General features: G+C 38.4%; 1 protein-coding gene across 1 annotated transcript; it reads left to right on the top strand.

Moving 5' to 3' along the window:
• The first annotated feature begins 1898 nt into the window (after positions 1-1898).
• Positions 1899-16150, top strand: LOC136250380 (beta-1,3-N-acetylglucosaminyltransferase lunatic fringe-like). The gene is made up of 11 exons (XM_066042585.1): positions 1899-2437; positions 7646-7709; positions 12125-12167; positions 13096-13176; positions 13226-13370; positions 13502-13540; positions 13591-13679; positions 13723-13796; positions 14818-14912; positions 14962-15047; positions 15997-16150. The coding sequence occupies exons 1-11, from the start codon at positions 1937-1939 to the stop codon at positions 16049-16051; spliced, it is 1272 nt and encodes a 423-aa protein (XP_065898657.1). The 5' UTR covers positions 1899-1936; the 3' UTR covers positions 16052-16150.
• The last annotated feature ends 1667 nt before the right edge of the window (positions 16151-17817 follow it).

The raw sequence follows: 17817 nt of genomic DNA on the forward strand, positions 1-17817 counted from the left end.
CAGGACCAAGAACTGTATTATGGTCCGAATTGAAGCAGCTGCAGAGAATTGTGTATTCAAGAAATCCTCGCTGACAATTAGCTGAAGAAGGGTACAGTACATTCTGTAATCACAAAGAGCTAAGGTACTAGTAAAAACTCGCATAGAAGTCCTGTATTTGATAATTATGGAATTAGAAGTCCTGTATTTGATAATTATGGAATTAGAAGTCCTGTATTTGATAATTATGGAATTATTAGTCACTATGTGCATATATTGGTAGAAAAATAATTGATAAAAAAATTATCAGCGAACAAATGCTACTGTTTAAAAGTTGCAGGGGTAGCATGCAGTTTGCTTAATCATATGAATTTCAGTTTCTGGCATATTATAGAATGACTGGCACTAGTACTACTGGAGTGGAACGTATAATATTATATCACATGGAGGTCTTCTGCTTTTTGCTTTTTTATAGATATAGAACATTATGAGTGTAATGAGGATCCATGCAGTGCTGCTGATTTCACTTTTAAGTAGCAAACAGAGGGTCATATAAATGATGTATACGGTAATCATCTTATTGATGGGATCAACCTTTTGAAATGATGCGAACCAAAGAGATTGGATGGTAATTGTTAACCAATGTCTAGCCGATTCAGCTTGGCAATAAGCGGCCTCAATAGGGGACCCCATGCATGACTGGTCATATTGTCCTTAGTGTCCTCATTGCCGGGGACATGCTGTAGCTGCTTTTATCCTGAGGCTGCAGATGCAGGCACTGTGACAGGTACTGTGAGCTAATTAATACTTTATAAAATGCTAACTTTTAGTGTTGATTAGCAAATGCAGGACATAGTTACAGACGTTAAGACATTATTGATTGCTCTATTACAGTATTTTAATGCAGGTGACCGTGTATAGTTTTAGCGGAAGGAACAAACAATGCTGCAAAGTAGGCATTGTGCTGTAAAGTTTTTTTGTTTTTTTCCCCCGGGCTGGATGGACTGCCCTTGCCTACCACCCCCAGCACAAAGAAAGCACGTGCTGGACAACTGAATAAAAAGGACCAGATTGCTAAAAGTTTAAAAGTCCCTGTGCTCATCAATGCGGCCCATCTCAGGAGAGGCATCAGAGGAGCGATGCGAGATGGACCTACTTCCACGTATGCACATTGTAGCTGACCGAAGTAGAGAAAAAGACAATGTGCATCGGATAAAAGCCAGAGTCTGACTGTAACTAGCAGAACCGCGGCGAGATAGATGGTCAAACGAAGGTAGAAAACTATTGCCTCCCTTCCCATACCTCCAGTGGTCGCAAACACAAGGGGAGTGAAGGAGGCCTGCTCAACCCGGCTCTCTGACACGGTCACCATACTCACGTTTCTTCTGTGCCTCGTGACGTCGATACATAGAGGGGACACTGGTGTTGCAGTAGCTCGGTGCATTAGGATGAAACACCCTTACGTCAAAAAAGGCACTTTGCCGCTGCCCCCAGAATCCCCTAGCATGTATGTCTGCCCTAGCCTCATCCTGACGGTTGGCAGTCTTAGGTGCAATGATCTCCCCAGTAAGTGGCTGTAAAGGTGGCTCAAGGGCCACACCATGACATGTCTTGGAAAGCCACTCTGCAGTGATGTTTCGCAAAGCATTGTGGCGAACAAATGTGAGGCCTCCATGTCTGCAAATCATAGCATGATCCGCAGAAAATGGGACCCCACAAACACAGTGACTGGGTATGTTCAGGAGCTTCCAGCCGTATCTAAGATGCAAGGCATCCCAAAATTCTTGCTTGCTGTAAAGTCCAACCTGTATTTTTTGTTGGTAGTCCCCGTTCCCACTTTCCGCTCCCGTCCCGCTCCCGTTTTTCTAGAATTCTAGGCTACTCATCCCGTACGGGTCTATGCCTACGTATACGATTTTCGCCCACCTGATTAAGAACAGAGGAGATCAACAAGATCATGTTTACAAACTGTTTACGAGTGACATGGTTAAATGTCGTTCTCTTCGTTTGCTTAGCCAGTATAATGTTGATAGTTCTTTATAACAGGAATTTAACGGGCAGATCGTATCTAGTTTTAGTTCATGAAGAGTTTACATCGAAGAGCTCGAGGTTGGGCAGCAATGATCGTGAGCCAAGGTCGCATCTAAGCCCGTCATCCGGTTCACCGTTGAGTGCTTCAACCAGCCCCACTTCGCCTTCAACGGTATCTGATTCACCGTCGAGCGCTTCAACTAGCTCCACTTTGCAGTCGACCGCTCAGTCAAGACCTTCAATCAATCCGCCTTCTCAACACTTATCTGATCTGAGCGAGACTCACGTATGGGGAGTACCAATGGAGGCAGTTCATGCCAACTACACTAGAAATATCTACTTCTCCGTAAAATCTACTTATCGATATTACAGTAAGAGGCTACTTGATCTCATGTTAACCTGGTTTCAGGTGGTGGACAAACACAAGGTAACATGTAGCAAATAAGATACAGCTTTCCTGACCAACTAGAGTCATGTAAAGAGGGTTAGCTGTCTGTTGTAGTTTGGGGTGTGGTCAGTGTTACAGAAACCTCTATTGTGTAGCTACAGGTGTAGTGTTAATCATGCACTAATTAATTATTTAATTAACACATGATTTGGGTCTTTCTTGTTACGCCAAATTTTACCGGGCTGTATAAGTAGTGCAACATTTACAATTTTGTAACATGCAACACCACAACAAATACTGGGTGCCAAGTAACAGTTCATACCATGTAATACACTATAGTAGTCTTCCCTAGCCACCCCTTCACATTACAGAGGAAGGTGCTACTATAGTGGTAAAGAACTTGGTCAAATCACAATATCCAGTTTAAATAAGTATTTGTGACATAAACCGTGTAGTTAGGGTCTGCAATCTGAAAAATCAACACATACAAATTGATCCCCTACCATTTGTAGGATTTTCATTGTAGTATCCCATTGCTAGATCCACCATGAAACCGGAAACACGATTGTCGTCTTCACAGAAATATCGATTTTAGTATCTCGTGAGATACGAAATTTATTTTTAAAATTTTGTACTCCACAGAAAGGACCAGATAAAACTTGTTGCTACTTTTTGCTAGATATTATCTAGAGTCATTAAAGTACGTACAGTAATAAGCAAATGATTCACTGGGCTCCCGGCACAAGGTTGTTTTCTTTTATTATTATTATTATTAGCACAGTCACTTTACAGTGACCAGGAGGAAATGAAACAAATTTTTGAATTCAAATTGCCCTATATACCAGCCAAGTCAAGAAAAGCCAACTCTTCCTCATGGTGATGTGATAAGGTTGGATGCATAGTCTGTCTATGCTGTTAGTCTGGAAAGGATCTGAGACTTCTCACCATCTGGGTGAAAAGTTTCAAAATTTTTGTACGTCAATCCACGGGATTCTCTCAATGGTGCCAAAGTCCTTCCAGTACTTCTGCTGCCACACTGGTCACCTAATTTTGTTTAGAATGATGAAAAAATGATGGTCCAAAACAATTGGTAGTAGTGGCAGTTGGTGTTTCTGTGATTTCATACGATGCAGTATACCAGCAGCTCACCAGGAGCTCCACCCAGCTCAAATAGAAATGAAAGATTTTGTGATTTTTTCGGTTTGTTTTGGGATATTTTGCAATGTGATGATGATGTAGGGTGATCTAGTAAAGATTTGAAGCTGCTGTGGAGCATTAGAGGTGAAGTCAAATTTGGACGATTTAGCTGCCTCCTTGCAGTGGTGCAGAGTTTATAGCAATGCGTGGAAGCTGTGGATGAAATAATAATTGACAACCGCTGCTACCAAATTTCCAGGACCTCTTTTACTATAGTTCTAGTCAATAATTGATCACTGTTGTGGCTTCAGAAGCACTGGAAATGGCTAGAAAGCATGATAAAGTTTTAATGCTGCAGAAAATTTTGACGTTTGTCACCCAGATGGTGAGAAGTCTCGGATCTTTTCCAGATTAACAGCATAGAAAAAGTATGCATCCAATCATATCAAAACACTATGAGGAAGAGTTGGCTTCTCTTGACCTGGGTGGTAGGGCCGTTTAAAATTGAATATATTCATTTCTTTGTCTATTTTTCAAAGAAAGCAACCCTGTGCTGGGCACATGACTATCTGTTACAAGTGCATGAGTTTTTATGTGCAGATTTATGGTTTGTTGTGCCATCCTCCAATTAATTTAATAGTTAGAAAATGGCCAGAAGCCTTATGGGATTTATTTAGGCTGTTACAATTTCAAGGCTGATTAGTCGATAGGATAAACATGGCTGTAAGAGATGTGTTCCAAGTAACAAAGTCATTAATATAATTTGTGAGGACCTCAAAACATCCTGTTCCATTAAAGCAGTGAATTGATGTGTATCAGTGATAGCACCATTTGTGTTGTTGGTTGTATTCTCATGTAGTTGCAAAGGTATTGAAACAGAATGATGTTTTTTTTAACATTCATCTGAAGGTGAATGCTAGGTGAAATAGGCAGACTGCTTAAGGCCTCAGGGCTGAGCTAGCTCAGAGCTTCAAGAATAGGGCCTCAGACTTTAAATTGCATATAGACGGGTTTACCAAGTGGGAAGGCGTGGTCACTTTATGTAACCTAAAAAAATCATGTGAACTATATGTCCGCCAATTTTAGTAGGGCAAAAAAATGAGGTTTGATGTGGGTGAACGAGTGTTCAGAATACCTTCCAATTGTTGTGCTATGGAATTAAGCTTTGTGGGTTCTCCAAAGATCCCGAGAGAAGACACCTGCAGATTTGAGTGCTATTATAGGAGCTTTGGGACTAAGTTGTGCAAGGTGTTGTGAGCATTTAAGACCAATTTCGATGCTAGATAGATTCTTCACACACTATTAATTCAACCTGATATTAGATAGCTAATACTGGCATATCTGTTTGCATCCTATGCACTGGCAGGAATCCCAGATTACATGCTATCAGGCTATTTATCCTGACTAAAGATTACATTCTACCAAGAAAAATATGTCGTTGTATTTAACACAGTGACATCTCTTCTGGACTCCAAACTGATCACTATACTGACCTCCATTATTAGTTTTAGGTATATATTCCCAGAGTGGTTTTGTATCCATTTCACTTATTAGAACAAGCACTTGCATACAGTTTAAAAAGCAAGAATTCAATATATGTTCTAGAAAAGCCTATCTAGCTATTTGTTATATGGCTGCGTATTTGAATGCATAGCTGATATAGACAAGTTTAGCAGGAAGATGTAGTCGCCGTACATAACCTAAAAAATCATGTGCACCATTTTTTGTTGAGCAAAAACGTGAAACTTGACATGAGTGAATAAGTGTTCACAATGCCATCCAGTTGTTGTGCTATTGGATATGTACACAACAAGGAAGTAAGGAACGTGGAATTGTTCCGTAAAGACTCTGAGACTCACCCTGAGAGGATCTAGTGGTGGAATGAGTGGGCCAACTCCATGCAGCCAAATCACTTTTATAACTAGTGCTGGGGATGCTGGCACCCTGGGAAAAAAAGCCAAATCACTAAACATTTACTAGACTCCGTGGTGCATCAGCTAGATTCTTCGCACGTAGCAAATGATTCTGGATAACCTTGAGGAAGTTTTCATATAACTAGCTATTCCATCACAGGAATCATGCATTCTAAGCAATGACTAGATTAGGTGAGCTATTCTGATTCTGACTATATACTGTAGGGGGCATCCAGCAATGTGGTAAATCTACTGTAGAATAGTAATCGAATTAGGAAGAATCACAGTTAGTATTTTACTTTGTTTTATCAGAGAACAACATGCACTGTTTACAAATTGGTTAAAATTAATTTCTATTGCAAGGATTCTAATAGAAAAAAACAAAACAAAGGAAGGTTAACTGCATCAGACTCATGAAGTGTATGCAAGGCAAACAGACCAACTCAGCAAAAGTTTTAGTCACACATCAGTCATTTACAATGGAGAGTTGATCGTGACAATAATGTATAGCTAGATAAGACTGGCTATATCTATCAAGCTGTCATCACATATTAATCTTAAATTCAAGGCTGATGGACTGTGATGGTGCACCTTCATCTTGCAATAGTTTGTCCAGTGTGATCTGCGTCATGAACAGTTACTAGAAATCTGTGTATTTGCAGCCAAAGCCTAAGAGACAAACTCTGATCATGGTTAGAAGCTGAAGTGTATATAGTTACTTTTGATGCACTTATCACATAAATGCAAGGCCTGTTTGCATTGCAGACAGACAATGCTGTAGCTTGCTAGTATGGAGTCTGGTTACACACTGTTGTCACAATAGAAGGTCGGTTTATTCTATCCAAGCAGCTCCTGCCAGAGGAAACTGTCATAGTAGAAGCACTGCAGTACTAAATCACCAGCATTTTATTTTTCGCTTAAAGAAACCAGAGGAGTCTGGAAAATAATTTTGTACACATGGTTCAGTTATCTAGATGTATTGAAATTCACAAACATATTATATATGCAAGTGCAACTTGCAGCCCTTTTAAACTAGATGACACATAACTTTGCTCTTCTGGCTCAGGATTCATAACTCACTTTCCAAGACACTGATCAGTAAAATTCATTGTCAATGATGCTGAACTAGCTACTACATGTGTGGTCGTTTGCTTAGCAACCCCATCCTTCCAGCACTTTGCATGATACTGGATGCTTACGAGTGTCTATTTGTATTGTGACCAATGCATGTGAGTTATATATTTAGGAGTATATACACCGAAATATTGATAGTTTGGCTGTTTGCCATTTGCCAGTTCTTTACTGGGACCTGCCGTTTGGTGCATCCTTCCTGTGCACCTCTCTAGTTTGGTACAAGTGGTCCTTACAGTGCACTGATGAAAACCAGACTAAGATTATAGTTCACTCAAGGGCTACAACTCAGGTAATCCATAGTTCTTCAATCATTAAGGTATTAAAATCAACTAGCTGAAAAGCTGTGCTATGATGACCAGTTGTATAGTTAGCAAAGCTAGATAGAATTGTGCAGTCTATGCTGTTTGCGCTACGTGCATATAAATATGAAATAAAACTTGTTGCTTGGTGCAATTAAGGACAGGAGCTCATGACATTTCTCTTAATGAACGAAAGTAATTTACCAGCTGCCCATAACACATCATCAGTTCCAATCCTGTTTTGAATACTACTATAAATACCGCACCTTTAGTAGTAGCTGTACTTGAGTAGTGCCACAATTGATTTGGAAAATAAGAGCTTAAACATTGTTTTCAAGCATCAAGTGGTGGTCGAAGTTTAAATAGTTGCTGCATTGATTTTTGACTTAAGATAATAAACACCGCGGTGTTTAGTAAATATGGGATATAATTCCCTAAAAGTGGACATGCTTTATTCTTCATTACCACTTATGTTAAGGGTGATCTCTGGCATTGGTGTTGCCTACATGCTAAGGCTGGCCTTGCTGAAGATAGTCTAATATTTTAGTATTTAGTTAGGTATATTTTCTATGCTTGAAAAAGTTTGAAGGCAACAAAAAACAATCAGTTTAATTATTATAATATCAGTGTTTGTATTTGTGTGTATTATTGGTATTGGACAATGTTGTAGTAGCTGTCCTACAGTTCATCATGTTTAGAACACCACACTTTGTCACCTATGTATTATCATTTGTGTTGTTACAATATTTTTGTTTCCATTTCAGTTAACAATTGTCAGTGATAAATCACCTGGTGCTCAACTCTATGTTGATACAATAAGAAAAGCAGGTAAGTGTTAATGTGTTGTGTTGTGGATGAGCCGTGAATTGTGTGCACAAAAAGGACAAGTATGTGTGTGTGTGTGTGTGTGTGTGTGTTATTGAGTTAATTATAGGTGGCTTGTTGAGCAACAACTCTTTAATTGTAAGAGCAGAGTTTCTACAGCATTTTGTATTTAATTACGGGTGCCATTTGAATGTAGGGTCTTTAATCCTCTGGCAAGTCTTATTATCGATTAAACATGAACCCTCTAGAAAGTTTTATAAAAGATTGAAATACTCTAATAGAACATCCGTGTAAATATCCATATATTGACAGGTTTATTAAGAACTAAATTGTTGGAGATAACATGTAGTGTTGAGTAGAGATGGGACGATATTCTATATCGTTGTATCACAATATGTGGGAGGTCAATACATGAATTGATATAAACTTCAATATATCGATACATCATGTATCGCAATATATTGTTATACATAGTTGTGGTTAGCATGACTTTTGATAGTCTTGTGTGGCCAGGCTGCTTTTTTTCCTTTAAGAGTGGTAGTTGGTACACTCAAAAAGGAAAAAAATGTGGTCTGGCCATGCAAGACTAAACATTTGATATGTACATGAAAGTTTACAACCAAATTATCAAGTTGATATTACCTCAAAGCAGCATTGTGTGTCTGTATTTTGACATGCATGTAATATCACAATATATCGTTGTATCATGATATTTTTGTGGCAATATATTGATACTTTTAAATTCTGTATCGTCCCATCTCTAGTGTTGAGGGTTGTTCATTTTCATTTATTGACATATAGACCAGATTTTGTATTCAATTGTCGGTGGATTCATGCAGCGTTACCGGGTCGGGTCAACCGGGTCACATTTTCTCCGGGTCATCCGGGTCTGACCCGGTTTACAAATTATCCGGGTCTGACCCGGATTGGATCATGTGAGAAACAAAATTGTTCGTTTGACAACGTGGAAACTTATAAACGCTATCGCGTAGCTCTTTCGTGAGCCACTCCCACTTATCGCATTACAAACATACGCTCAGCCACGCCCATTTATTAGTAGTAAGTGCAGTATGTAACACGAAACTGATGGTGAGGGGTAGCTATTGCTAGTAGCTAGGTGACGACTTTTTTTTTTTTTTTGGTCTTCAACCTATAGCTAGGCTGAAGTTGCAATTCTAAAAGTCTGGATCCGCCCCTGTTTACTCAACACAAATTGAACGCTCAAAACATAGTCTCGCTCGCTCGAGACTAGCCGAATCATAGCTCTTATCGCACGCCTCGGCTCTAATTAATACAGGTCAATCCGGGTCACATCCAGGTCTGACCCGGATTGCTATCCAGGTCAGTGGGTCATCCGAGTCAGCAGTAGTGACCCGGTTTCAATGCTGGATTCATGTCTGTGCGTAGCTATGTGTAGTAACCAAATGTTTCCAGGGGTCATAACTGATTCACTATCTCATTAACACATTAATTCACACATGAAATAAGTATCAGCTAAACACAAATAAATTCTGTGAAACATTTCTCAGGATGGGATATCTTCCATTCCAAATCAGTCAGGCTATCTTTGAGATACACAGCTTTAAAGTTCATCTTATTTTCTTTGTATTTTTCTTCATCTTCTTCCATTAATTTTCTTTTTGCACCATTACAAAAATTGCCATATCTCATGCAATCCTACTTCAAATTTGCAGGGTATAATTAGCATATTATAGTGCATTTAACTTCCAATTTGTGTACGATAAAAGTGGCACAAAGTTGCGAGCTATTTTTAAAATTACAAGTATAATTTTTTAAGGTTAAAAATCAGTATGCAGATAGGTTGACCATGGTAGCACAGACCTTTTGTGATTTGAAAATATTTTGAGTATTAGCTAATGCGATAAAGAACCAAGTATGTGCAACAAGCACAATCAAGATAATCTAATAGAACAGTCACCAAGAAGTATTGCATGAAAAATGTCAAAAAAGATAGTTTGGGGCTTAAACCAGGGACCTCCACATTCATACACCTAAACCCTTTACCAATTTTCCACTGCTGTCAGCTGCTCATTTAATCTTATAAAAGGAAGTTGTAGTAGTTTACTATCTAGACTAGAACATAATTTCATAGATCTTGTAGAACAGACATATACATGCAATGTTCAGCAACTAATATGAAGTAAAATAATGCAAAAATAAATTTAAAAAGAACACAAATGTCTCTTAAAATCTAGTCTAGTTTTCTTTTTACTTAAAAAAGATAGACAAAAGCCAGTATAGTTATGCAAATACAAAAAGAAATGATAACTAATTCAAAAAAGCTAAGTTGTGAAAAAGGAAGAGAGAGTATAATCAGTCTATAACCATGACTACATCCAATAGTATGTAGGTATTGGCAACCTTCCTTGTCTCTCCACTTTTTAGCTGTTCCCTTGTTTCAGTACTTTTTCCCTGATCGAACTTACAATTCCACAGTTTTCCTTCCACCTGTTTGTTTACTTTTTTAATAATAAACTAAACATGCATAAAAGAAAAAAAATGGCACCAGGCATACCATAAAACTAATTTTGCATCCAAACACATGCTCCAACAATCAAAATGAGGCGGCCATTACGCTTCGTTTTCAGCTATGTTCCACCTGTCACACAGCATTACAAACAAACAGCAGTATGATAAGCATCTCTGCAATCAAACCAGTTGCTATGGAAAATATGGGTGATAAGCATGATAGTAGAGGGTATCTTTATTGCGCTATTGTGAATTGACACCTTGCATTGTCACTGAAAAGAACTGAGACACAAAAAGAAGTCCAAGATATGTACTGCGGTTGGTAAAAAGGCTTGTCTCAGGATGAAGAAGTAAAGAAATCAAGCTCATAGCCCACATAACCTTATCCATTGTTGAGTTAAGCATCAGTCAGTCAGTTAGCAGTCAGTCAGTTAGCAGCCAATTCAGTTAAATAGAAACAATTAAAAATTTCATCGAGCCTTGTTGTAGGGTTTGGGGTTGGTCTGAAGACTGCCAAGCTGTCATAAAGGAAAAGCAAGGCTGGCTTTTGGTGATATTGAAGGGATAAAATCCCAAACCCTAAATTAGTAGTGCATCAAATCCTATGGACAAGGGAGCATGTAACTCTGTAAACAGCGAAATTCAAACATGGTTGCTGTGTACTATAAAAAATAGCTTTACAAAATTCCTTATTAAGACATTATACAGAGGCGCATACTCAAGTACGTCACGTTACTGGTATCACTGAAACAAAGCTATGGAAATGAAGTCAAATGGTACAACAGAAGAATAGTAGCACTGGCATAACTGGGTAGCCTTTCTGTATTCACAAGCGGTGTGAAATTACTTAACTCAGGGCTGGTGAAAGCTCTTAGTGGTTGGTCAGGCAACAAGCCAGGTAATGATTCAGAGATTGTGATGAGTGTGCAAATCACACTGGCATGAAAAGCATGCCCCTCTACGGAAATTCTCCTTGGGGGCATGCTCCCAAGGAGAATTTTGAATTTTTAGTATTAGTAAACCACATTCTGAAGCAATTTTAGCACTTTAAAAGGGTTGATTTTAAGATATTGCTTCGTACATAGCTACACTGACTTTTGTAACTTCCCTAGCTGTCACACTACCTTTCTATATGTTGTAAAGTCTAATTTCATTTATACAATTGCAACCTACCTACAGCAGAGCTGGAAGAACATCCACCGAACTGCTCATCACGTACTTCGATCATTAGACGCACGAATATAATGGAGGATAAACAAGTGCTAACGTGAAGTCGGCTGCACATCTTTTTACTGTATTAAAGGTTGGAATGGTTAGTGTCTGTCTAGAAACAGATATAAATTAGTGTATGTCATATCTGACGACGTAACTACTATACGGAGCTACCTTATTAGTGTGTAGCTATATTAGCTTAGCTAGGCATGCACTCACATGACTGGCTTGGGCTATGAAAATCTGCTACGGCAGTGGCCATAGTGGCCGTAGTGCTTCCACCAGCCCTGATAACTTGACCATTGTAAAGTTATCCTTCAACTTGATGGCCACCTATGGAAGCCAGCATGGCTGCCTTCACAGAATATGATGAAGTGCCAGTTCATTCTGCACATCTCTGTTACATGTAAGGATGATGATATACATAGTAACACTGGACACCATGTTTGAATTTTGCCCATTATTTTGGTAGTGTATGAAGTTACATGCTCCCTCGTCCATAGGATTCAATGCGCTCCTAATGATACTGAAATGAGCAGTATTGTATTGTGTCTGTTGATAAAAGTGTAACTTTCTACAGTCCAGTAGCAGCTCACATCCTAAATAATGCTGCATTTGTTTGAAGAGTACTATCCTTCATTTTGATGTTATAAATTACATTAAGTAAAAAATACACTACACTGTATGTTATTAGCAATTTTGTTCTTGTACTATAGGATTTCATATAGTTGATTCAAATTGCTCGACAGCCTACTCTGAGTAAGTCGCTACTCTATAGTGGAAGAGAGGATGTTTTATAATTGAGAGTATTGTTTTTAATGATGCAATGATACTGATATTTTATTAGTGTTGGGTTTTTGAATGCTAATTGGACTTGTATAAGTTGTGCATTAAGGGTGTTCTGTACAGTTCGTACAAGGCTTCTCAAGACATAATCTGTTTTGCACTAAAAGAAATATTATGGTCACTTAATTAGTCTGTGACATGTTGACACATTTTAGTACTTGTAAATTAGGTATCCCATAGCAACAAGCACACGCATCTTGCTATTTTACACCCTCTCACTTAAATTAGAACTACTCCGTCATTTTAATCCAATAGACATGAAATTTTCACACAAGCTACTTTAGTAATTTTGCCAAAGAAGAGCGTTTGCCATTTTGAAATAGCAAGTTTAGATGATGAATAACATGGAAGTAAAGAAAAGGATTTCTGGGAGTGTCAACCCAAAAGATAAATATGTGATGAATGATAAGCTAAAAGCCAATAGTAAAAACACATAATGGTTTGTGCTGTTTAGCATAGTGTATCATAAAAGTATCAAGGCTCTTGTGCATAAACTGTAGGACTAGTTCTAGTATAAAGGGGAAAACTGTAACTCATGTTCTAAAGCAAATTTAGCAGTTGGGTTTGGACTAAACTGTGTACTAGTGTTAGCTTATACCAGTAAAAAAGTACAGAACATTTGCTAAAACCATTTGTAAGTTCCAAACTATTACTGTATGTGACAGCTAACTGTTCCGAAGAACATTTAAGTATGATACAAGCCAGTGATTAACTGTGTATGCAATTTTAGTTATCTAACTTATAACTGAATTTGCCAACCCTTCCTGCTATAAAATTAATATTGGTACTGAATACTTAACTATCTAACTACATAACTAAGTATCAATTTTGTGTACAATAGTACTGGACTTTGCTGTAAACTGGGAACAGAGTTTGCTGGTTACTATGAAGCAGTGGAGCAACACAAAGATGACAAAGACAGGTGTGTTAGTTGTGATGGCTACAACATCACATGATAATGTTCCACACAGCTACCAGTGGTTCTGTCATTTTGATGATGATGTTTATGTGAATGTTCCACAATTGAGTAAACTACTACAACAATATGATCCTCATCAACCATACTACCTTGGGAAATGGCCTGGCAAGCAGCGTGGTGGTCAGGTTGACATTGGAGTAAGTATTTAAAATTATTATGCTAAGTGTTTAAATGTGCTATAGCTGTTACATATGTACATGCCAGCCATTGTTATAATGTTTAGCAGAAAATGTGCATACCATGTGATCTATGTACCATGTCATTGTAGCTCAGTAACCACACTGCACGTCACATGATGTCACTACATGTGAGTAACAATGAATTAGGTGATTGTTCTATTAGAGATATTTGCTGTAGACTTTAAAGCAGATGGCATTCCGGTATGCAACAGGTGCTGCTTACTGTATCAGCCAAGCAGTTATGATGGAAGGAAAAAGATTTTTCAAGTGAGCATATTTCTTCACATTTTTAGTTTGCAATGTTTTACAGTGGACAAAAGACTTACTGGGAGACATACACATTAGCCCATCTTCCAGATGATATGACTGTTGGATTAGTAATAGGTAACAAAGATGTTAAATATACCGTAGAGTCAGGTTGTTATAATTTTCGGAGAAAACTTAGTGCTATCTGTTAGGTGCATACGCTTAATAATTATGATGTGCTTAACATGGAAAATCACTACGTTGTGTTAGAGTAGCTAGTAGTTTGTGCCGGTCACCATGCCATGTATAAGGATATTTGACTCCATTTTTGGGTGAAATGCGTCGAGAATATTGTAATACAGAAGGCTGATTTATAGTAAAGTGAGACCTCAAGGGAGACGTAAGCGCTCAAGGAGACATTTATTTTCCAGCTTTTCTTCCTGTATGTAGCTTTGTCGCATGTTGAGCCTCACATTTGCCATGTATGCTTATCAGCCAGGTTAATCACAAGAAATGTGTATGCGCTTAACAAGTAATATGCGCTTAATAGACACATGTGCTTAACAACCCGACTCTACGGTATGTGTGGCTTTATTAGTAAGGAAGAAGGCAAGGTATACTGGACTGCTCTATTAGACCCAAACTGCTTTATTAAAATATCTAAGTAGAGTGTATCTTTTGCAGTATTAAGTAATCAAATTCAGTCCTGCCTCCATTGCCTCATTGGTAGCTACACCACTGCAATGTGGTGAGAAGGATAGGGCAAGCACTGTAGGTCTATGAGTGTCGTTTTGTTAATCTTAAGTAAATATTAATTGTAGCTAGGGATGTAGGAATGTTAATGGTGGTAAATTTATGTATCCCTGTTCAATCTGTCTAAATAAACGTCTCTGTCAATTTCACTCTACTCTAATGTTCCTTTCTTGGACTGTCTGCTCTTCAACCATATAATGTATTTACCGTTTCATGCAAAGCAATACAGTGGATCCTCACTAATCCGAACAGCTCTGTTCAAAAAGAAAATCTGTTAATTCAGTTTGAAATCTGTCAAGTCCTTACTTTCTTGGGATAGGATATGATGTCATAATGCATGTAAATTTGTGTCAATTAATCCTTGCCACATATGGTGGTATTATGATATGTGTGTTAATTGATGCAGGTACTATTCTGGGATATAATCTCACTGATACTGACAGCATGAAGAACCAATATGACTATTTATATCCTTCTTCTTTAGATGAACTATCTAGATATGTAAGATTGTTGACTGTTAGAAACGTTTACCTAATGATGTATCATGTAGGTTACAGTTAGTCAGACAGTTGAAAATGCTTCAAGTTTGAAAAAGATGGCCATTACACTAAAGAAACATCTATCTACATCAACAAAGTACAAAATAAAGATGGCTATACACTCTGGCTAACAATGTATAAAATCATTAAGTCTACTTTCCAGAGCCATAGGGGGTATAAAATGTTGCCCAGCTTTCTAGTGACCTGGCTAGAGATGTTGTTGGCTTGACCAGCTTTGCATAGTTACACAAAAGTATAACTGATTCTGTACCGTTGCAAATTTGCAATGTATTCAGAGCTCCCAGAGGCATGTAATTTGGTCTGGGCTTGCCATTACTAAATTTTACTGGTGTCCACCCCACCCACCTTTCAGGTACATTTTTTTGAAGATGCTCTAAAAATTCATAAATGGCTTCATTCTCAGTAAAAATTTTCTTCTGATCTAGTAGCTAATAGTATTGTGCAATTTAAAATATATATAACACATTGTGAGGTCAGTTTTTTTTGTGAAATCAGGTCATGTAGTGTCAGTGGTGGATCTAGGGGAGTGTGTGTGTGTAGGGGGGGCACATACCACGGGCACAGGTGGCATGTGCCCCTTTCCCCCCCAAAATAATAAATGCAAACAAAACTTTCTAACAGATCAAGATACTCTAATAGAGTAGTCATTACCACATCTAATGCTAGTAAGAGATCTGTACATATGAAAACTGGCATCTGCAGCACCATCCCTTGGGCACATTTAGCTATTGCCTGCTATCAGATAAATACTTTGTATGCCATTCTACATGACAATTGGCTCATGACTGAACTACCTAGAAAGCTTAATTTGCTATTACACAGTTATAATTTGTATTTAGATATTTGTGTGTAAAACTGTTCTATATCAAATATTAATTTCAGCCCTGCAATAAAGTACCTTTAGCTTGCACTCCCAGACCCCCTGCTACATATATCTACTACCCTGGTACACCCCCCCCCCCCCCCCCCCTTGCCAAGCCCTGCTGCCTGAGTGTAGTGATGTGTTGCATCTTTTGTACCCACAGGTTTGGTTCTTATCACTGTCTACTCTATCCCAGTGTGTCATGGTGTCAGAGATGAATACATTTTGTAATTATTTGTATTTATGTTTTTATTTATATAGTTAGTTGCTTTTCCAAATTTTTTTGAATATTTGGCATATAATATGCATAACCATAATATGTAGCTAATACCAGTCCCCCCCCCCCCCCCCACACACACACACACACACACACACGTCTCTAGTTCTTTAAGCTAGGGTTAGTTGTAAAAATAGTTTGTAGCCTTTGAGTCTAGGCATACATCAAAGGAACCACAATGCCTCAGATCTGGAACCAGTATCACCTCTGTTTAATCTTTCTCTCTCTCTCTCTCTCTCTCTCTCTCTCTCTCTCTCTCTCTCTCTCTCTCTCTCTCTCTCTCTCTCTCTCTCTCTCTCTCTCTCTCTCTCTCTCTCTCTCTCTCTCTCTCTCTCTCTCTCTCTGTGTCTCTCTCTCTCTGTCTCTCTCTCACTCACACACACACATGCACATCACTAATGGTGAAGCATACAAGGTTAAGAAAAAAAATCCTACTTATTCTGCTTCCCACCTAGGATAAGGTGCATCATGCACACTTAGAGTTAAGGTTGAATTGCATTTAGGTGAGGTTCTAGAGGGGTCACACTTGTTTCTGGAAAAGGCAAGAATGGTGCCAGATGTAAGAGCCCAAGAGGGAGAGCCTACGTATGGCAAATGCGTACCCCTATACTAATAAGCAATGTATAGCCATTGTGTGTACTTTTCAATTGTTTTCTACCCATTACAAATTTCTTCATACAGAGAACAATACATGAAGCTATCTTGCTTACTTTGTTAGAGACTTGGTGCAAAAATTATGGATGATTTCCATTTTGGTCTTGTGTGATGGGACACATGAGGCCATTATGTGCTACCACAAATTGATACCTTGTGTTGTTAGCAAAAAGAGATGAGACACAATTGAGGACATGATGCGTGTATTGCACGTACTTTAGCATGCCAAAAGGCACCTTGTCAAACAGAGAGAAATTAAGCTTGTTATAATTAGCCTTTGCTGAATTACATACGCTTGTATGAAGGGATCCACCAGGCAGACAAATAGTCAGTGATGTCAGTCAGGGTAACTAGCATGCTTGTCAGTCCATCATTAAGTTTGGTCTGACAATGTCAGATCACAGTGCAAGGAGGAAACCTAAGGTTGATTACAAACAATAACTGTCCTTTGGATGCTAGGAGATTGACCATTCTTATGACAATGAATGTACCACAGGGCCACTATAGCTAGCACAGCACTGATTGTTGTTTCTGTGTTTACAGCAATGTTACTTTCAGACATACTGTTAACAGGATGGTAGCTACAGAAAAGAAAAGCCAACAGGAGTGGATTGCTAACAGGCTTTCAACTTCAATGTAAAAGAGCAGCTGGTTTACTCATACAAGGTCATATAGTCATGATTAACCCTTCTGACAAAGTGTTGGTGGATCCAGACATTTGTGAATATATGTATAGTCTAGTTTAGCTATCTACAATACAATATTGTTTCACAGTTACCATTCCAGGATTTTATAGAAGATTTAAAGCCTTGACAAAACAGCTTCAGTCCAAAGGTTACAAATCTCAAATGATAATTATTTTTAGAGGTGTTGTGAAAGCAATTTTGGATGCTTATGATTTTGTCACACAGAAACATTTTGTGTGACTTGGCTTCTACAGGGTGTATGTCTTTAGTGGTAAACCGATTTTACAGAAATATAGTCCTCTAAGGTATATCATGCTGTATCATTATACTTCATGACAGCTTGGACTCTTGCACTATACTCTCTGCT

This window comes from Dysidea avara, chromosome 3 (genome assembly GCF_963678975.1).
Source record: "Dysidea avara chromosome 3, odDysAvar1.4, whole genome shotgun sequence".
Taxonomy (NCBI): Eukaryota; Metazoa; Porifera; class Demospongiae; order Dictyoceratida; family Dysideidae; genus Dysidea; species Dysidea avara.